This window comes from Squalius cephalus (genome assembly GCF_949319135.1).
Source record: "Squalius cephalus genome assembly, chromosome: 18".
Classification (NCBI taxonomy): domain Eukaryota; kingdom Metazoa; phylum Chordata; class Actinopteri; order Cypriniformes; family Leuciscidae; genus Squalius; species Squalius cephalus.
The window spans coordinates 25698712-25720999 of NC_137139.1; the positions used below are offsets into that span (position 1 = coordinate 25698712).

The 22288-nt window shown below is 35.7% G+C and overlaps 1 protein-coding gene across 2 annotated transcripts in view; it reads right to left on the reverse strand.

Annotated features, from left to right (window-relative positions):
- The window catches only part of dgkaa (diacylglycerol kinase, alpha a), a 29345-nt gene extending 7459 nt beyond the window's left edge, over positions 1 to 21886 (reverse strand). Inside the window, exons 1-10 of one of the 2 annotated variants that reach the window (XM_079849147.1) lie at positions 21732 to 21886; positions 10817 to 10915; positions 8532 to 8608; positions 5601 to 5730; positions 4231 to 4305; positions 4091 to 4140; positions 3897 to 3971; positions 3489 to 3605; positions 756 to 873; positions 442 to 530 (exon numbers count right to left, since the gene is read on the reverse strand). In XM_079849147.1, coding sequence (XP_079705273.1) covers positions 442 to 530; positions 756 to 873; positions 3489 to 3605; positions 3897 to 3971; positions 4091 to 4140; positions 4231 to 4305; positions 5601 to 5730; positions 8532 to 8608; positions 10817 to 10892 — 807 coding nt within the window. In that variant the 5' untranslated portion in view covers positions 10893 to 10915; positions 21732 to 21886. Of the gene's footprint in view, positions 1 to 441; positions 531 to 755; positions 874 to 3488; positions 3606 to 3896; positions 3972 to 4090; positions 4141 to 4230; positions 4306 to 5600; positions 5731 to 8531; positions 8609 to 10816; positions 10916 to 17854; positions 17907 to 21731 lie in introns of those variants that run through there. The other variant, XM_079849148.1, reaches the window with a different exon arrangement.
- Between the last annotated feature and the right edge of the window lie 402 nt (positions 21887 to 22288).

Consider the following 22288-nt stretch of genomic DNA (forward strand, 5'->3'; position numbering starts at 1 on the left):
AACTTTCGTGACAATGCAGCACTGGCCCCTCAACTGTCCCGAGCGTCGTTCATGTTCTCACAATTTTGCATGGATAGAATTCATAATCCTAATAATCCTAGACAATCCTAGATGTACTTATTAAAATGTATAATTTTTTATTTCTTGTTATTAAATAATGTATTAAATTTTTTTTGTTAGTTTTATTTTAGTACAGGTTTTTATAATTAATTCTAAATAATTGTATAATTTTCTTAAGATATAACATATATAAGGTATATAATATATAAGGTACCACGAAAAGGGTTTTGTGCATTTTTTTAATGTTGTATGCATATTACTATATATTATATACTATAATATATTGGTATTAAGTTAAATTAAAAATAGAAAAGAAAAGAAAAGAAAAGAAAAGAAAAGAAAAGAAAAGAAAAGAAAAGAAAAGAAAAAAGGTGTGCTTACCCCTGTCTCTTTCTTTGACATCACATATGTGCGGGTGCAAGGAGCCGGGTTTTTATTGGCACACCGGCCATGGACTGTGTATTTGCAACCTGTGTATGATAGCAAATGGTTGTCATACCAAACTGATCAGAACTAAACATATGATTCACTAGGTATATAAACCACAATACACATTGGATTTCTGGACTGTATCTTGACAATTTTAGCATTTTAGTTGTTACAATTAAACATTTTTTTGGCAGTCTGGAAATATTGATTACATTTGCAAAACAATCTGTGAACATTTCTTGCAAATTACCCAGAATTCCACTCACAGGTGCAGCAGAGACCCTGTTTGCGGAGTCCCAGCAACATATTCTGACAGACGTTGCAGTACACAGGCTTGTTGAAATGTTTCATCCTCCACAGGTGCTGGCCGTCTCTTTGGGTCATCTTGGGAAAGCGGAAAAATGTCATGTTAGGGAACAGGTTATGTTTTTCTTGATAATCTAAATCAAATATGTTTTTATGAGGCTAATGCTTTACATTCTTTAATGTGCCTCTAACCAGAGTGTTACTGTAGATACAAGGTAAAAAAGGTAAAGAAACAGTTATGACATATATAGCCCCATGACAAGGTAAAGTTTACCCAAAAATGTTTATTCTGTCATAATTCACTCACTCTCATGCCATTTCAAACCTGCATGAATGACTTTCTTCTGTGGAGCAAAAATTTAGATATTTAAAATAAAAAATTCACACTTTAAAAGTGTAGCAATGATAGTTAAAAAAATTACAACAAAAACACTACAAAAGTATTCCATATGACTTTTTCCAGGTCTTCCGAATTGAAGTAATTATTCAATGATATTATCCCCCTTCAGTGAACTGTTAACCAGAGAATCACTGTGAACGAGTCAATAAAGGTGTGAAAACATCAACTCATATTCAAATTCAGTGAAGTTTCATGAGCGAAATCCAGTCATTTCAATAGAAATCTGTACGACTGAGAATTTCACGTGAGGGCGAAAGTTTTCCCCACACAGATTTCGCAACATGCAGGTTCGCCACGTTGACCAACAGAAATCTGCTTTCTGCAAAATTTCACGATTCATGAACAATTTGTGATTCATCAACTAATCTGTTTGATTTGTGAAAAGGATCATTTGGTTCAATGAAAAGAATCGGCTCATTTTATTCCCAGATTCGGTTCTTGAGTTCAACTCAATGAACTAGTCGTAGCTTACTCTGGATGGAACATTTTGTAAATCCTTACTCAATGCTGTCGTATGACTTTGGAAGACTTGAATTAAAGCACATGAGTCACATGAACTACTCTGATGCTTTTTGGTGTTTTTTGCCATTTTTTAATAAGATGAAAAGTACTCATCTATTAAAGGTACAGATGACCACATAATGGTAAATAAAATGATAATCAGTGTTTTTTTTTACCACTTTCAGTGACTCACATGAGTGTTGTCTTGTTTATTTCACATTGCTTCCTTATCTTACACCTACTGGCAATTTTTTTTTATGAATTCAACGGCCAGCTGGAGGTGGTTAGGGTGGGCTAAGGACACTGACTCATGCAGTCACATCAGAGAATTATTAATAATTCATCATATTATTGGTTTGTATGACTCAGGCGGGAACTTCAGGAGGTCAGAAACTGTAGCCCACACAGCCAAGCTGTAACTGTGCCCAATGGCTCAGCATAGCCCTCGTGCGTTGCTTGGGCAGGTAGAAATAGCACACGGGGAAGTCCCTGGCTTTGATATATGGTTACAAAGCTCTGGATCACAAACGCAAGACAGCCGGGAATGTGAGTTTAGGACGACTAAATTCATGTTAGCCCTTCTGTGAATAAAATAAAGTGATCTATGAGTAGCTGACTGTGACCGTTGGTCTTAACAACAAATTTCTTGTAATCGCAACTTCCGCATTGACTGTGCATGTGGTTTAACTGTGAATTACACTACATGTTCATTTCTAGTGTGAAAGTGACATTAGCTTAGAATTTAAGGGTTGAATATTGTTTTTTATTGTATTAAGATGTATTTAGTCGTGGCAGTTGACTCTGTGGCTTGTCTCCAGGTCATGCACTGGCACAGTGCGGACAGACAGGAGTCTTGGTGTGAAGTGTGAAGCCAGATACTGCTCTGGCCTTACTTGGTGGATGCCAGCTTGAACTTGCTTTTTAAAGCTGTCAAGTGGCTTGTGTGGAAAGATGCATGTCAGGGATATTCTGAATAAATGCCTTCTATAGATGCATGCTTATTTTAGTGAGATGTTATGTAAAGTAGATCCTACGCATGGCGTGCTACTGAGATGCACAGGATTTCTGTTTTGCATAGCACACTGCTAGTATGTTTTTGTTTCCTTCTGGTTGGGAACCACTACAGGCATGTGCTGCAATATTTAGATTAATAGAAAAATCAATATGGGGTTATCACTGACAAATTCTTAAAGTTTTAAATGAAAATTAAAAAAATACTGCTAATGTGATCTGGTTGCGCATATAAGCGGTTACATGCATGCAAGCTTGTGTTAGAAGTGTCACTGTTGCACCAGGGTTAAAATAAATCAATTAAACATGATCCTTTAGAAATCATTTTAATATGATGATAAATAAAATGAAACATAATAAATAAATAAAAATGAAATGAATCAAATAAATTACAAATTTAAATAATAAAAATGAAATGAAATATAAAATGAAAAATACTGCTAATGTTCATGTGGTCGTGCAAATAAGTGTGTGCGTGCATGCAAGCAAAGCATGTGTTAGAAGTGTCACTGACTCTTAACCAGTGCAGTTAAGTCAGCAGACCTTTGTTACGCTATTGTGAGGCTGAGAGACACAACAGAATCGGATGTGTCCTCGGATAGAAAGAGCGCAATAAATACATACATCAACTAAATTGTTACATTGTTTTCTCTGTTCCCTTTTGCCACTCCTTCTGAGCAGTGTAATCTGAGGAATAGTCTTGTACACTCCAAAAATAGCACCGCAGCTCTATGACTTTGCATCTGAAACTGTGTGAGAATCTGTACTTGTGTTTTCCTACCTTCAGTCCCAGTAAAACCAGTAGCGGGACGTTATTCATCCCCCCCTCCACCCATTCCTGTAATGACACCGTTCCACTGCTATCTGCGTCAATCGCTGTCATCATATCCTTCAGCACCTGAGAATAATCACAATGTGCATTTCTGTTGTAACATGTACATGATGTAACTAAATGTTCACCTCAGGGAATCATTTGAATCATAAGGAGCAACATTATGCAAATATCTTGTCAGATTTTTTTTTTTCCTTTCTTATTTTGCTCCATGACAAGTTGATTCATGCTATATGAGGGAGGAATGTCTCTTCAACAGGGTGTGGTTAAGATGGAAAAAGTCATGATGAGCGCATATAGGCATTTCACTTCTTCTTGGCAAATGTTACACACACACACAAACAAAATACAACTCACAGGCCTCAGTTCAGACACATCCCAACCAAGGTAATCTGCAGCATGCATCATCTGGGCAATAATGCGGTCCACTTCCTGTTTCACGGAAACATGAATGGTTACAGATATTACCAAAAGATGCAATTTGAGCACAATGATTTAGTTACATAATGAGGGTTTGGAAGTGGATTATATTTCAGGCTAAGACCACCCACCGAACTGTCCAGAACACCGTTGCCATCTCTGTCATAGAGTCTAAAGGCAACTGTGAAGGGAAAAACATGGCCACGTATTGCAAAGTTGTCAACAATCATTAAATATTTGAAGTGGCAAAAAAATTATAATTGAGATTTACATTCCAGTTTGTCCCTGGGCTGCCCATCTTCCAGGAGAGAGAAATAACAGGATACATCCTTCAGAAACACTTCCCCTTAGAGAGAAACAAAGATATATATATATATATATTCACAATACAAGAAATTGTTTATTTCATTGGTTTGATTATTTTAAACAGGGCTTTTTTAAGCGTTAGAGTAAAAGAATAAGGTTTCACTTTATTTAAAGGTGACATAGTTACATTGTACTTGTCATTGAGTTACGGTTAGGGTTAAGGTTTGGTTTAGGGTTAGTTACTTTTAATTCTGCATAATTTACTGTTGTTACTATAGTAAGTACATGTAGTAATGTGTACCTACGTCATCTTAAAATAAAGGGTTACATTTTATTTTAAGGTGTAATTATTACAGTGTAATTATATATTTAAGTACTGAGTAATAATAAGCAACTACATGCACTTACTATAGAGTTAGGGTAGGATTAGGATTTGGTTGAGGGTTAGTTGCATGTAATTATGCATAATTTACTGTTATTACTATGGTAAGTACATGTAACATGTAACAAGGACACTGTAAAATAATGTGTTACCAAGAATAATTCCTGATGTGACAGTTCATTTTTCAAAATGAACTAATAGCATTAAAAATTCATTTAAAAATCAAACTATGATAAAAAGGGTTCAAATAAATAAACATGATTCCCAGTAATGCAACCAATTCTATTGATTCACTTACATATTTGTTTATACACGTACAGTATCGTTCAACAGTTTGGTGTCAGTAGGATTTTCTTATTTTTACCAAGCCTGCATTTATCTGATCAAAACTACACTAAAAAGAGTAATATTGTGAAATATGATTACAATCTCAAATAACTGTTTTCTATTTTTAATATATTTTAATTTATAAATTTAATAGATGGCAAAGCTGAAATTTCAGCATCATTACTCCAGTCTTCAGTGTCATGACATCCTTCAGAAATCATTCTAATATGCTGATTAGCTGCTCAAGAAACTGCTTAATATTTTTGTGAAAACTGTGATTTTTTTTTCTTTCCAGGATTATTTGATGAATGGAAAGTTTTCATTTAAAACATTATAAATATATTTAGTCACTTTTTTTTTAATAATAATATAATAATAAAGCAAAGATGCATTCATCTCTCTCTCTCTCTCTCTCTCTCTCTATTCCTTACATGACCTTCTAAGGTCATAGGGCTGGAGCATATCCCAGTTTCTCAGACCAGAGGCAGGAGAAAGCACCCTGGACAGATGGCCAGTCCAGCCTTGCTGAATAAAGGTTATTACAAAAAAAGAACTGACCCCAAATTTTTGAACGGTAGTATATATCCATATGGACATATACAAATAAAAGTCTATACACGACCCACTGTTTTCATCTGATTTTGCCGACTCTGAGTTCTGGAAGGATTTGAATAGCCGCTGGCACAGATTTGTTGGGAAGTCCTCCACCTCCAAATATGTCTTCAGGAAGAGCCGGAAACCTTCCTCATCAATGCACTGAGAATATGAAGAAGAAAAATCATTATGAACAATAAAAGATGAGTGTGCTACATTGAAGGCTTTTATGAATTTAAGCAAGGGACACAGAACACAAACAAAAATATAAACAAACAATTCACAAACATAGCGTTTTGAATAAATCATTGGGCTTTTTTATAATGTACATTTTGGTGATCATTCAGAAGGTACACATTATTGGAAACTTATAAAGTCATACAATTATCTGTAACCCTCTCAAGGGGATGTAATTGAGATACAATTAGATTCTGCACTACAAACCTAATCCTAGTTCTACTAACAGTGCCTGCTGTTCTTGTCCTAGTTCTTAACACAGATAAAAAAAAAAACAGCAAGATGTATTCAAACTTAAAATGCCTCAGGATACTGCTGTTCTATCTGGAGAAAAAAAAGGAAAACCAAGGCTATGTTATGCTATGTCACATACTCTCCCCATTTTGACATACAGAACATAAGATTTCCATGAGATAATTCAGTGTTTACTTTGTTTTAGTCCCCCAAAACAAGCAAGATATAAAGCTCAGAATGAGACAAACACATAATTTACTGAAACGAAACTCTTATACATTGATTTAAAGTGTTTGAGAGCCAAGTCAGCACACAGTCAGCTGAAAAACTTGTGCACAGATCAGGTATACTGAACAAATCTTTGTCATATGAGCATGTCTGAATAGCAAATCTTTTAGAGCCACGACTTCTGAGCAAAGTGTTCCCGTTTTACACTGCACTTCCTGTTGTTTATCTATTACAAATGTCATTAGAACCATTAAACTTAGGGTTAGGGTGCACTTAAGACAAAATCTAAAAATAAAAATTTGCATATATTTTGTTTGTGCTGTATCATTTTTGATACATCAGGCTTTTATAGCCAATATAGTGTGATATAGTGAAAATATGGAGCTCACACTTAAGGAAGAAAAAAACTGTTTTATTCAAAGGCCCAAACTGAGCAAAGATATGCAATTTGGCACAGATGCTGTTATCTATATGGTCAAAAATAAAGATGAAATTCTGATAGCTTGGAATAAAAATCAATGAGCTATTTATAACAGTATACAAGACTACCTGCACAAAATGCATATAAATATCAGTTGTCACTGTATCTCCCAATAATATGTTTTAGTAAGATGATATTTTAATGCTTGAAAGTTTTATGATCAAAACTAGTTTTTATTGTGAGGAGCAAAACATAATTCAATGCAATATTTTGATGATTGGGAGATCAAATAAATGTTCCTCACAAAAGCCTGGTGTATCATATTACATTTTTTACTTATTAAAAAAAGGCATGTAGATGAATGTGTCTCAGTTTTTTCATCAGTAAAGTTTTGACCATGTTACTAATTTAAAGGGGTGGTATAATGCCCTTTTCACAAGATGTAAAATAAATATCTGATGTCCCCAGAGTGTGTATGTGAAGTTTTAGCTCAAAATACCCCACAGATATTTTTATATAGCATGTTAAAGTTGTCACTTTTTGAGGGTGAGCAAAAACGCACCGTTTTTGTGTGTGTCCCTTTAAATGCAAATGAGCTGCTGCTCCCGGCACAGAGGGCGGAGCTACAACAACTTGTGTCCTTAGCAGCTTCGATTACCTCACACAGACATGCACTGAAAATTTTACAAACTTTTAGCCTTTTATGTTCAAACCGGAACCAGAATGATGGAGAGACTAAAGAAGAGGTGACAACATGTAGACAACATTTCTGAATGGTTAGTTGATGAATTTATGTAGCTTATGTGTAGTTATCTTCTAATCATTGATTAGCATATTCTGTCTTGATAATCTATAAATTGTGTTCCAGGGGCGGGATTTATGTAAATTTTAGGGTTTGTGATGTCACTAACCCGGGAGGAAGCTCGTGTAGTCCCTTTGTTACTGTACGTTCACACCGCCGAATTTTGCCGCTCTCGCCGCCCTGCCAAAGAAAGATTCGGGGACGCTCTGATGTAGATCGAAGGCGTGATCTTTTTAAACCAATGTTTACAGGATTGCGTTCTCTGGAATCCTCTCAGGCGCAGGACTTCTACATTCTGATTGGTTGCCGCCGAACCGCGTCATAGCTTATTACCATAAAGTTGACCTGACTTCAACTCTCCTCGCCGCTCTCACCGTCCAAGACGCGCCGCACCGCGCCGCCCTTGTCGGAGCTCGCCGCCGGCTCTCATTGAAAATGAATGACTTTGACGCTCTCGCAGGCGGCAGTGTGAACGCACAGTTATAGTCCTTAAAAAGCAATTTCGTTAAAAGAAAATATCTCCCTTTGCTTTGAACTTTGAGCGTCGTAACTTTGCAGATGTTGTTTATGCTCAAACAGCAACATTAAGTTAGAAAAGTGAAATCACAATCAACCACCCCTTTAAAGGCCCCTTTTTTTCTTCTTCTTCTATTTTTTCCTATAAGTTGAAAAAACGGGTGAAAAATCCCTACAATAGTATAATGAGCTAATTTGACTCTGGCCACCCAGATACCTTAGTAAACACAAAGCAACACTGAACTACAGAAAAATTGTGTCCTGGCAACCACCCACAACACCTTAACATCATGGCTGCAAGTTTTGTGTGGGGAAACGCCACTAAAATCAGTACTGAGGTAAACAAAACACTCACTAACTAAGCAGGTACATGTTGAATCATCCAGCGGATGAGCTCTGATATGCTTGACCAGACGTGAAGTGATTTACATTACAGAGATGGATGGATCTGTTCATGGGTAATTGGACTAAGATGCTGTAAAAGCAGAGTGCTGACAGTTGGCCCCTGGCAGCCAGTTCACTCACCTCTCCGTGTCTGTACTTGGCTAACCTGCCATCTGCATTGAATTCCTTTAACACATCTTTTACTTTTAGACTGCAGTCTGCAGAGAGATAGAAAGGGCGAGTGGGAGGGAGAAGGAGAGAAAGAGAGAGACAGAAAAAGAAATGGACAAGATGACATTTTGGCACAATGAACCACAGACATCACACCTTTTAATGAACTGTATCTGCATCAACTCTGCATGACAAAATAAGCTAAGCAGAAACTCAGTACATACTTATGGAAATACCCACAACACCGTACTGTTTTAAAATCCCTCAATCATGCATGAGACGCATGGATGGAGACACCAAAGTTTGGCTGCTTAGCATGAGCCTGTTAGCCCATGCTGGTCAGACGCTGTAATTACAGGACATGACTGCAAAAACTACATTACTTTATTGATCGCCATTCGAAAAATGCTATCAGAATAATTCTTTCATGCACATTTTTTAAATGCAGAATTTAAAATGAAAAAATATTCTAGTTTGTATGAGTTCTCTGGGAATTCAACCCATGACCTTGGCATTGCTAACTCCACATACTACCAAACGAGGTACAAAAACACTTTTATCAGGGATGCCAAGTTTTGAGTTTAGCTTGGAGTGATAATTGTGGAAAGGGGGGATGTAACCCCCCCAATTATCAAAACATTTGGTAACTGAACAGAATTTTAGTTTAGTGACAACATGTACAATGTTTACATGGTACAATGACTGGTAGGCTACTGTTTTTATTATAGCTTGACTCAAATTTCTTGATTTCAATTCTTGTGATTTGATTCCGATCTTGATTCAATATCGATTTATTTGGATAAATATTAGGTATTTATAATACCTATAATACCTATCTTGATAATTTTTCTTCAAGAAAAAAAATCTCACCTAATGCTGTAAACATTTGAGAGCCTAGTCAGCTGGTATTATTATTAACAGTTAAAAATAGTAACTCAAATTAAATATAATAAGGTTTTTATTATAATAACAACGTTATAATATTTTAATGATATATAAAGTAAAAGTAAAATAAGTAAAACTATAATAAATAAGTAATATAGTGCACATATTTAGCAAAATACTCCTCTCTATAGCTAATTATTCTAGCCAACTAACGTGCTATGGTCATTAAATGGCTTTCCTAAGGTAAATGTAACGTTATGTGACAGGTTTTACTGACCTCTTTCCGCGGTTGAATAACACTGATTGATCGATATTATGTATGAGGTAAGTTGTACTGTATCTTTCAACATACCTATTGTTCATTCGAAGCTGGTCACATCACTCAAACCAAAATATCAATGATTTTAATATTTTATCCAATATATTAAGAAGGCCTCCATGAAAACGTATAGCATAGTAGCAATGAGCCTTTAACATTATTAATAATACTGCTGAATAATAATACTGAATTATTCTATAATATCAACTTATAAAACTTTTCAGGCTCCATTAAAGAGGACCTATTTTGCTTTTTTACATTTTCAACTTTATTTAGTGTGTAATGTGCTGTTTTACCTGCAAAGTTACAAAGCACAAAATCCTAAAGGGAGTAATTCTCTATAAGCACTTTCTCTCCATGTAACGCCTTTTTCTGGGGACATATATGTCACAATATCCCTCATTTAAATAATTACTGCCCAAGGTATATGAAAAAAAAGGCCTGAATGAGTTGCGTTAGGCCCTGTCCCAAATGGCACCCTAAACACTCGCGGCCCGACCAATCAGAGCACATTGTGCTTTTTGGAAGGAGGGGCTTCATAGAGCACAAAACAAAGCGTTACTGACAGACTGGGATGAGAGGTGCTGCAACAATGTAAGATATGTAAAAAAATATGTGTTTTTGAACATTCAAGCATTAAAACTATTCTAGTAGACCCCAAAAACAAAATTAAGACTTTGTAAAAGGGCATAATATGGCCTCTTTAAATAAAAACGTAATGTTCATTTTTATCAAAGTGTTTTTGCACATTTTCTTTTTAATAATCACATAATTTTAGTGACATTATAAATATTTGAAAGGTGTCAATCAAATCAAATCAAGTCAAATCAGTCTTTTCCACCACTAGTTGCATGTATAAAATATTTAAGCAAGTGAAAAACTATAAGTAAACCGGGCTCACAGACGTCTTGGATGCACACGACTGGCATGTTTTTTTGACCCTTAGAATACAGTGTCATTTCGCACTTAAGAACTGAGAGTGACTCATGGTTTGTAATGATGCCGAGCATTTAGTGAGAGTGGGAGGGATGTGTGGGCATCACAGACTCACAGTCAATGTACTGCTGAAGCTGGATGAAGTCTATGGGCCTCAGCTCTCTATCATCTGACTCGCCCGGGTCTGACATCACGCCAGAGCCTCTGAATAACACTGAAAGAGGGAAAGAGAAAGGTTGGTGAGAGACAAACAGACAGATTAAAAGCCAATCCATCTTTACTTTAGAGACAGTTTTCATGCACTTAAAGCGAAAAGAAAATCTTTAGGCCCAGACACAATTATGGAAATACAATACATGCACATTGCTGTCAGCCTCATAACATCCTCTCTGGTACATAACGTAAATGCTTTGAAAACATTTTCCCATGAATAATGTTACACCAAATGATACTAAAATTCTCCATGAACATGGTGAACCATTTTATAAAAGAAAGTAACAATTCAAAGTTCACCTTTTGACTTTCTGGTGTCCAAAATGCTATTTCTTTTCTTCTTTAAGGCTGAGCAAAGACTCTAAATGTGTCAAAATTTGCCATTCTTTTTTTCTATTACGTAAGGTATTTATAGTGTTGCAAAATAAAGACATCTTGATTTTATTCATGCATGAACAGAGAAAAGCCCTGTACAGACCCCAAACTTATATATTTATTTATTTTACTTTAAAAAAAAAGTTATTTTATTTATATATTTGCAATATTATCTATACATTAATAATATGAACATTGTTCTGACAGTTTTTTTTTAGACTATAATGTATGCCAGCCTGGCTATGTAAATAAGCATGTCACATAAAATCCCTCATTTACATAGTCACTGCGTCATGCTCAAGAAAACAAAACTATGTGAACAGAAAACATCAAACGCACACTGCTCATGGTCTCGACAACCAAAAAAGTTGTGCTCCCATTTAAAAGATTAATCTTATGTTTTTGTGTATGACACCAGTGGAATGCTGACAGAGTGTTCAGCTTAAAATTCTAAAAATGAAAGTGTGTACATGGAATTGATTCAAGGACCTAAATGAGACACACAATATCTCTCTTTTTGTGTGTGTATTGTACAGAAACACTATGTTTCTGGCTCTCATCTGTAATGGAAAATGGATCAGCACTCTCATTAAGGAAAAAGCCTGTCCAGGGAGATTAGCATGCTAGTGCCAGGCTAAAGTTTTTCTTCCCATGCACATTCATTAAGGTTTCTTCAAACTTTTTTACAGAAGCCAAACAGCGAGAATAAATGGGTGACCTAGTGTTACGTCTACAGATCTTTTTTTGGAACTAATAATAGTAGCCGAAGTAAAAATTTCATAATAGTGAGACTGCCCTTGACTGTGAACACAGAAAATAAGCCAACAAACAAACATATGCAAAGCTCTAGACCGAACATCAGGAGGAGTTCCTTAACCTAACCTCTTATGAAAGTTTGTCAGCATGAAATAGGGTACAATCCACTTTAAGTTTATATGCAGTTTATATTCTTCCTGGAATGTAAGAGCTGAAAAACTCTGATACGACAGAAAAGGCTGTCGTATTGAATGAAGCCCATGGCATACACCCACTCCTCTCATGTGATGTGGGCTAACAAAGGGTCACACCGTTCTCAGTTAATTCCCTCAAAAGGTTAGTGTCGTTGCCAAGGAACTTTGTTTGTGTGGTCTATTCCGTGTATATATGGGTGGGTGGGTGTGTGAGAGAGAGAAAGTTGGGAAAACAGAAGCAATGCTTTTTTCTTGTTAACAGCGGAAGCTAGCCGGTGCATGACAGACAATTTTACATACACACTATATAGTCTTAGCAGTCATTTCTGAAAGATAAAAGGAAATTTACATTTTCAATTTTACATTTATTTATGTATAGTTCAGCCATGACAACTCTGGGGATAGTTTGCAAAACATTTTATTAATGTAAGTAGAATGTATAGGTTTGGTATTGGCAGACTAGAACTGCTACGCTGCTGCTACAGAGCAAGTACTGTAAAGTAAAATGAATATGCTGCTGCTGCTAGAGAGAGGGAGACAACCTGTAGCACATCTAGGCAGGTGGTGCTGGGGAGACGGAGGGCTAATAAGAATTTGCATAGTATGTAGAGATGCATTCGTTTGGATGTTTCGTGTTATAAAGGAAAATAATAATGAATATGCGAAATCAATCAGCTGAGAACATCACATTGAACAAACAAATCAGAATGCGAGTTTCGTGGCTAAAATATTAATTTAAATCAAACATAAAAATCCTAAGATGATTTTATAAGTTATGCTTCTCTCACAGATAATCTTCTGAAAATGGTAAAACATGTGAAACGAAAGTATGTTTAGTTGTGTAATTGAATAAAATGTCCATAATACCTCCTAAATCACATTTTTAATGGCAGATTTACATTCAAATGGAGAAATGTCAAGTCAAGGTAATATTTTGTATTTTGACTCGAAGTCAAAATTTAAAAAAAAAATTATATCAGTTGAAGTTTTCCCTTTAAATTCGTATTCTAATTTAAAATCTGTGGGAAAATCTCATTCTCATTACTATAATACAGTTAAAGTCCCCCTGTAGTCAATCATTTTATCCCTTAAAACTCATTTTTGGTCTGCGCCGATAGCCTCGTGGGCAAGTGCGCCGACATGTAGAGCTGTTGTGCTTCGGGCGACCCGAGTTCGAGTCCTGACTCGTGGACCTTTCCCGATCCCGTCCCCCCTCTCTCTCTCCCACCTCACTTCATGTCTAGCTACTGTCCTATTCTAATAAAAATGCCAAAAATAAATCTTAAAATTACATATTTAAACGTTTTGAGAATGTCTTTGGTTCAATGCAGTTTTAAGGAGAAAGTACTCAGCAATGGTGTTGACATGCATTTGTAAAAAAAATTTGTTTCGTTTGTCTTAAAGCATATTAAAAACACCACAGACATATAAACAACATTAAAAGCTTGATTTTCACCACAGGGGACTAAAGAAAAAAATTTCTAAGAAAAATTGATTTTGTAAAATCAGCATGAACATTCAGCTTTTTTATTATACTTGCAAATCTAATTTAAGGTAAATAATATATAATTATGTTTCCATTAGTTAACATCTTAACTAATATTAACTAACAATAAGCAATACGTTTGTTAAAGTATTTATTAATCTTTGCATTTACATTTACATTTATTCATTTAGCTGACGCTTTTATCCAAAGCGACTTACAATTGCTATATATGTCAGAGGTCGCACGCCTCTGGAGGGTTAAGTGTCTTGCTCAGGGACACATTGGTGTCTCACAGTGGATTCGAACCCGGGTCTCTCACACCAAAGGCATGTGTCTTATCCATTGCGCCACACCACCCTCTTTGTTAACCTTAGTTGATTAAAATACAACATTGTTAGTTCATGATAGCACAGGTTTTGATAATTTATTAGTAAATATTGAAATTAACATACTAATAAATGCTTTAGAAGTATTTGTCATTGTTAGTTCATGTTAATGTTAACAAATGCAACCTTATTAAGGTGCAACTAATTCCCCCACATTGCATTAACGAGAATGAGATTTTTTCTTATAAGCTACAAACAGTTGGGAGAAGGGGGTTTAAATGTGCTTAATTGTCATGAACATAATGTCACAATGCAAAAACTGTTATTGGAACCAAAAATATGCTTTATTTTCTTTATAAGAAATATAATTTCATATATTTTTGTATTATGAGTTTATGTTGAAATATGACTATAAACTATATAAACTATAAAAATAGTTTTTCATGATATTCAACCAAACGACAGTACGCTTAACACAAACAGGACGGTCATGTTTGTTATTTTCTGATGGTCTTGTTTCACACCAGTTTTAACAGTCAGTTGACTGAAGCTGATGGCTGCAGGTCTTGGATTCTCTCTCTCTCTCTCTCTCTCTCTCTCTGTCTTTCTCCATCTCTAATTGTTTGGGTTGAGCACAGAAGCGTGGTAATTTGATTCTGGCCTTTCTCATCACTTATTTGCATGCATAGCTCTGTTTTATGGAGGGAGACAAATCTCTGCTTCACCAAACACTTAGTCCATTAAAACACCGGGCTATTGGGATCCTTGTGGCTCGGTAAAGTACACTGTCTTTGAGACCACCCACAAAAACAAGACATAAACCATGACATCACTCTTTTGAACCGTAAATTGTTTTCATATATTCAGGAACAGTTTCCAGTCATTTATACAATACAGATGCACATTCATTCATGCCAATGTGTCCATTTGCTGAGGTGGAAAATTTTGTTTTGTTTTTTTCATCATAGATGAGGGTTACCAATACCATTATTGATTAAATGGATCTCAAATACTTGATTTAATTTGTAATTTTTTTTATCTATAATCTATATAATCAGTCTTTGTCCCAGAGAACTCAAATCAATATGTCTGTTTATATCGTTATTGGGTAATTAGCAGCATAATACACTGGATAATGTACAGTCAGCTGCTCCTTATCACAAAATAAATATCTTTGAAGCTTTTTTTTTTTTTTACTGTTTGCTCTACAACTCTAATATTATATGTGGCAGCCCCCACAAGTGCATGACAGTCATGTGTCTCGTTAGATCTTGATCTCTATGCCATTCAAAACTATGCAGGTAAAAATGTCAGTAGCATTACAGAAATGTCAATAGCATTAAGGAAGTAGTGGGTGTTTGTAGTAGTTAGTTTCATGTTGCAGAGAGATTCCCTTGTATTGTGCATTGTGGCAAGCTTATCTCTTCCTGTATTTGTAACAAGGTAGCTGACAATTGTTTTTAATTAAACATCAATATTTTAAGTTAAAATTAAATAAGGGAAATTAATGCTGTAAAAAAATTAAAAAATTCCCGTTGTTTTAATCACATTTCAGATTTTCTTGCAGTGCACTTAAATAGTCCTGCATTGTGTGACACATTTTTAAATGTTCAAATATTCTATGTACTAAAATATGAGCTCACAAGAATTATAAGAATGTTGTTCAACAGCAATGCAAAACTCTGTTAACAAGTCAACACGTTTAAAGAGAAAACATGCAAAAATGTAAATGACTGTTGCATAAGGCCAATAAGTTAAATTACAACAGTAAATCGCCCAACCCCTCTCGCCTATTAAGTTGCAATTCCAACCCACTTTACCAGAAAAGCTGGACTTAGAACACAATATAGACTAGACAGTAGGGCGGTGTGTGATTCTCACGTGCTGAGCTTACACGCCTGTTCTAGTGATCTATTATTAGCTGTTCACATTATTTGCCTTAACAATGTATTTTAAAACTGTATTATGTTTTTTAAAGCTTTGTGATGTTTGTACAAGCTGTCGCCTTTTGTCAAGTGAAGTTCATTTATTCCCCTTCCTTTCATTTTATTGCTCAAATGTTGCTCTTTCATAACTCAAATTATCTGAGATGATCTGAGTTGTCTTTATTCCCTTTCCTAAAAATAAAATAAAGGAGACAATACAGTATAGTTTTAAAATAAATGTGATTTTAAAAATTATAAATATAAGACACTAGTAGATACTTAGATAATAAGGCGATTTCATTTGTATTTAGAGTTAATTCACACTCAATCCAATATTCACACATAAATATTCAATCTACCGATAAATTGGGCTCTATTCTTTAGACATTCATATGCACCCACAACAACATATTCAAGTGAAAAGTTGGCAAACATTTAGGGTACATTTACACAAAAATCTTTGCGTTTTTTTGTGTACAGCCATCAACGTTGTCAAAACGATCCCCATTCAAACGGATCAGCGAAAACGACTAAAAACGCGGTATTATTCATATCAGGCCAGTAGTTGGCGACACGTAATACACGTAAAACATGCACATCGCATCACCGTTTTTTGTAGTTTACATGGAGACAATAACGGTCTCGTTTTCGAAAACTTACACTGAAACCCGTTTTCAAAAGTTTGCGTTTTCAGGCCCCCAAAACGCAGTTGTCGTGGAAACGCCCCCTTAGATTGCAAAAATATTTGGCTTAAAGTAAATATTATTATTATTATTGTTGAAATTATTATTTTTATATTCATAATACATTTTTATCCTTGCAGTTTAATTATTTAGAAATTATTAAAATATAAATAATAGAAAATAGAACAAATAATAGAAATAATACAATAGAAATAGAAACATTGGTTCTGCATATTGGTAATCATCAGATAATTAAAAATAAGAATAATTGATTTCACTATCGGTTGTGACAAAAATGATAATTCTCATTTTTTCTTTCCTATGGGTTACCCTTCTGGTTCTAATGGGAAATGTTCGTTTTGCTGGTTATGAGCTGCACTTTATTAGATTAAGTCAAATCAAATCAAGTCATTTCAGCTTTTCCAAGGAAACACAATGTGCATCTGGTCAGAAGGATTGCCAAATGGAAAGAGTTTCCCCATCAGCTGTGCTGCCTCAGACTGTTGCCAGGGGTGACTGACAGGACTAGAATGAGGAAGGGAGGAGGGGAGAGACGGATGAGGGGGAGGAAACCCGGCCAGCATTCGCGGGTCTTCCCCTGCTGGTCTGCTCCACCTACGCGAGCTGCTCGCAGCACACAGCCTTCAAACAGACTGCTTTGCATTCCACACCAGCTGATGCAAGTGTGAATCGTTCACCTCAACAAAAGGGGATGATTTTTGTCTATAAATGTGCACCATTTGGGGCTCTGCAACGTGCATTTATCCACCCTGTCCATGTCATACAGGACTGTGAAACTGGAAAAGTGGAAATAATCGACTCAAGATCAAACACTCTGAAACAGCTTGCAAAACAAATGACAGGCCAATTTCAAGACGTGCCATAAAAAGCAGGCCACAAACTGTAAAGCAGCACGAGTCACACCTCATCTGAGAACGGCTGCTGTGCTCGCCTCCCTCAGCTTCTTTTTTTCTTGCATTTCAATGGAAAAAAAGCATCACTGACTATATAAGTTGTGGCAGGACGAGTTTTTAGTAAAAGCAAAGGGGCCTCAGCGGTGCGCAGGAAACCCTCTCAAAGCAACACTGCCAAGCCGCAGGCACGTCTGAGCTTGCACAGCAGCCGTGCACGCCATCCTCCTCCAGAAAAGCCTGTGCAACACACTTGTGGAGACGCATGTTAGAAACGTACTTACACCCACTCGGAGAGAACACTATCAGACATGCAGCAACTGTTGCGCTACTCTCTTTCCTACTCAGAGCAATATCAAGAGTTGAAGTCACGAGTGAAGCGATTGAACATTTAGACTGTATTACCATGTACAAGAGAGGGAATGAGAAACCACAGACTCAAGTGTTCTCAAAAATAATGAGAGGACCTTTTTAACACTTATGCAGATAATTATTTCATTTGTACAGCCTAAACTACAATTCAACACTTCACAATGAAAACAACCACTAGAAAACAATCATCTCCAAAAGGTTTCAATGTACAATGGACATACTCAGGGCTCCAGACACGTTTTGGGAGAAAAATTGTGAATTGTCTGATAAAAATGCGATTACAATTTAAAATCTGATTTACTGAACTACATGTTTGCTGTGCTTGTTTGTATCATATGCGTGTAATAAAAAATATTTTAATTTTAATAAAAAAATATTAAATATTAAACTAACTAACTATATATATATATATATATATCACTATTTTAATTTATAATTTCACTGTAAAAAATAATAATTTTACTTTAAAGTACAACTGTAAAATTCCAATGCAAATATTTATGGATGTCCCAAGTGCTTCATTCTTAAACATTAAAAATGTGCCAACATTTTTATTCAGTATTATTGAGTTATTGGTCTTTTTATTTAAAGGAATAAAAAATGTTAAGGATTAAAAGGTATTTAAGGAAATAACGAAAAAGAAATAAGAACGGTAAAAATTCCAGGTCTATTGTAGTTATGAAGATCAATTTCAATAAAATTTATTTATGTATTTTAAATATACACACATTCTCTCTTATTCGTATGTGTATATGTTAAAAAAAAACACGCAAAAAGTTTCTTGTCTCATCAAATTCAGTTATTACTTACATGAATCATGTAAAACTGAGTAGTTTGCATCACTGGATATTATTGTCAGTCGCTGAACCTTTCTACCGTAAAACAGTCATCAAAAATGAAATGTTTAGCTACTTGGATGCACTCTTTCACTGCTTAAACTAAGTGTTGCGTTGGAATTCTCACTCGTCTTCTGTGAACAGTAAGGCCTGCCTTCATTGATTTGATTGGCCATCTCAATCATTCTGACACTGACGAGCGCTGTTAGACCGCTGAGTGTGCATGTTGTATAAGTGAGATGTGATTTGGTTCTTACGTTTTTTTATTTCCTCATAATTTTTTGTCTGCAGTCCTCTCTTGGGAATCTGCACCACTCTGGCTTTCAACTATTCAAGCTAGAGAAGATGGTGGTGTTTTACTGACCACTGAATGGAAATATGGGAATACAAGCTCTTTGGAGCAGCAATTTCCAGGTTTTGTTCACCCACCTTTTAGAGATTAATACGTACTTACCATTCCCCAGGTGAAAGTGAGGAAATCTGTGGTGAAATGAATATTGACCCACATTCCATTTACAAAGCTAGACCTTCATCTGTCCCTGTTGCATAAATGCAGTTAGATTATGATTGGGGTTTAGGAAAGACAAGCTACTCCTGAATCCAGTTTTTCACTCCTTGGCTCATGAGTTATAAAAGCAGGAGATTGCTGGGAACACAGTAAACCAACCCTGTGATTTTCTAGCCAAGCCCATAAGGCTATAGATTCCTCAGAGAATGAGTTACCATTATCAGGTAAACTAAGCCAAGAGCTCCAGAGAGAATGTCGGACTAAATTAGAACTTTTAATTTCTTTAGGGACATCCACAAATTTAGTATAGGGTTTCAAATGAGTCAGAGATACAAAACCGCAAACTAAAATATAATCATGTTGCACTGAGATGGATACGTTTTGGTCACGCCAGCAGAAACAAGAGTGGAAAAACAAGAATGACTGACTTTGTAAGCAATTTGGCAAAAAGGTGTAAATGCAGGGGAGCAGAAAAAAACCTTCAAAACCCTTTCTCTTCAACTGTCGTGACTCATATAGCCCGGTCAGCTAAAACTGGATATGTGACAAAATTCTTCCAGTCTGTTAAAAAAAACAATATGTCTGTCTAACTGGAAGAGTTGAAATCTCTTATGATGATGAAAAAAGATGAACTTAATGACATCAGTGCACAGTTAAAGGAAACCTTTAAATAGAAGACGGTTGAAATGAACATTTAGATCAAATCTGTAATATTAAGGCAGCGTGAATATTGCAGACATTTAGCTATTCATCAACCTAGTCAAGAGATAATGGTAAAATAAACAATTCAGGGGAAAACTCCACAGAATGCAAAAGTTGCTTAACCAGTTCAGATAAATGTGTCAAAAAACATCATGATAAGAAGCACAAAAGGTCATTGCTGAATAAAACATATTAAACCAAGCTATGGTGGTTTTGATGGTTTTAAATGGGTTTGGGGGACTTTTAGGTTGGTCAGATTATGATACCACCTAAACACAGTTAGCCTATATTCTTTGAAGTAGGCTATGTTGTGTAGCCATATATTTGTATTTTTAAACCATAAAAAACCCTTCCAAAAAACACTGTATCTAGGACTTTTCTTACTTTTTAGTGTATTTTACGTTTCCAAGCACATAACAGTAACACATAGCCTACTTAACCTAAAAGTATGACTCCACAGTCTATAGTTCAGTGAAAGAGAATAACAAAGCATCTGACAAAACAACCAGATGAAGCCAACAACTTCGAAACGAAGAGTAACCACCAAAATGCGGTTAACTGGTACAGGTGAATTGAAAATAGACTGATCTGTGCATGACATGAATGACTGGGAATCGCACAGCTATGGTCTGCGTCTCAAAATCTAGTGAGCTGTTTATCTATTCAGATCACTAAAATACCTAAACAGAATTATTTTCAAGACTTTCGGATTAGTTAACATACATTTATACGTAAGGCATGCTAGAAAATACAGTGACCTTTTTCTGCACCCCTGTTCACCGCAATAGGCTACTACTAATGAATTTACAGTCCGAAACACACAGTGTAGTCCGATTCCCAACCAAATTACTCATATGAGTCGGTTCTTTTAAAGAATCATAAAGATACAGCGCAAGCAATGTAGAATGATTCTTGAACGAATGGAAATTATGACTCGGTTCTTTTTGTGAATCAAAAACACTTATGAATCGATTACCGAATTTATCTGACTCATTTACTTAACCGCAAGTTTATTAATTTCGTCATCATTCACGACTCGAAAACAAAAATCTTGTATTGTCTTTTATGTTGTAGCCTAAGGCTGATGAGTTAGGATACTGACTGGTTGTTCATATGACAATTATTTGAGATACACGTGATGAGTTTATTTTATAAAAACAAGAATTGAAATATGATACCACATCGTTTAATATTTGTATTTATTATAGAGCCAATTGTTGGACTGCATTTGTGTGGCCTCAAAAAAAAAAAAAAGTCTGTGTAAATACCTCTAGCAAGAAAATTGTTTATTTTTGAACACGCACACGTACATACACACACACATAGATTATTGTTATGCTAATTCTTTGTTGAAACCTGAAATTAATTCATCACCTGCTAACCGCTGAGTGCAGTCGATTTTTAAAAAGATATGTAGGCTATCGTCAAAGTAGGCTACTAAAAGTATGGTATTCTTAAATGGAACCGTTAAGGAACCGAACAAGTTAAAACGAATCAAAAGAATCATTCAATTCCTTACAATTCCCATCAATATCAAGACAACAGTCTGGGCATCGATACAATCGATCGAAGTCGCATATGAACACTCCGTATGGACAGTCAGAGGTTTTGAGTCGCTGCCGTTAGAAATAATGCATAAAACCTACATGCAGCACAGTAGAAATCCCTGCTACTGTTTTAAAGGTCGTCAACTCTCTAAAACTCGCTCGTCTCACCATAACAATAAATAAACATTTGCTTTACCTTAATGTCTTGAGGTCTGCAGCACCCGGTTAGTGATTCTGTCTTGTTTTTAAAACAGACGCCAAGAGCAAAATCACTCAGATGCACTCAAAAACTGCTTCAGAGCTAACAAAATTAGTACATAAGTGGCGAAGGAGGCAGAACTAGCCTCGTCTGCGAGAAAGCGTTCAGCTGAGAACTGACAGTAAAGTGAACACGCCTAACTGTGAGTGACACTCCCATAAAGTCACAGCACCGCCCGCACTGTGTCTGAGCTGAGCGATGCACTTTGCTCAGATGTGTGTGTGTGTGTGGAACTCTGTGCTTCTCATCGAGAGCACTGACGATAGATAGATTGATAGATGGACAGACGGACAGAGATGGATAGTTAGATAGATAGACAGACAGACAGACAGACAGATAGATAGATAGATAGATAGATAGATAGATAGATAGATAGATAGATAGATAGATAGTATAGGCCTATGCATGAGTGATTAATCAACAGAAACTTGTTACATTTTTGGTTACACATCAACAATCAACAGGGTGGTGTGACATTTAAACTATTAAAACTG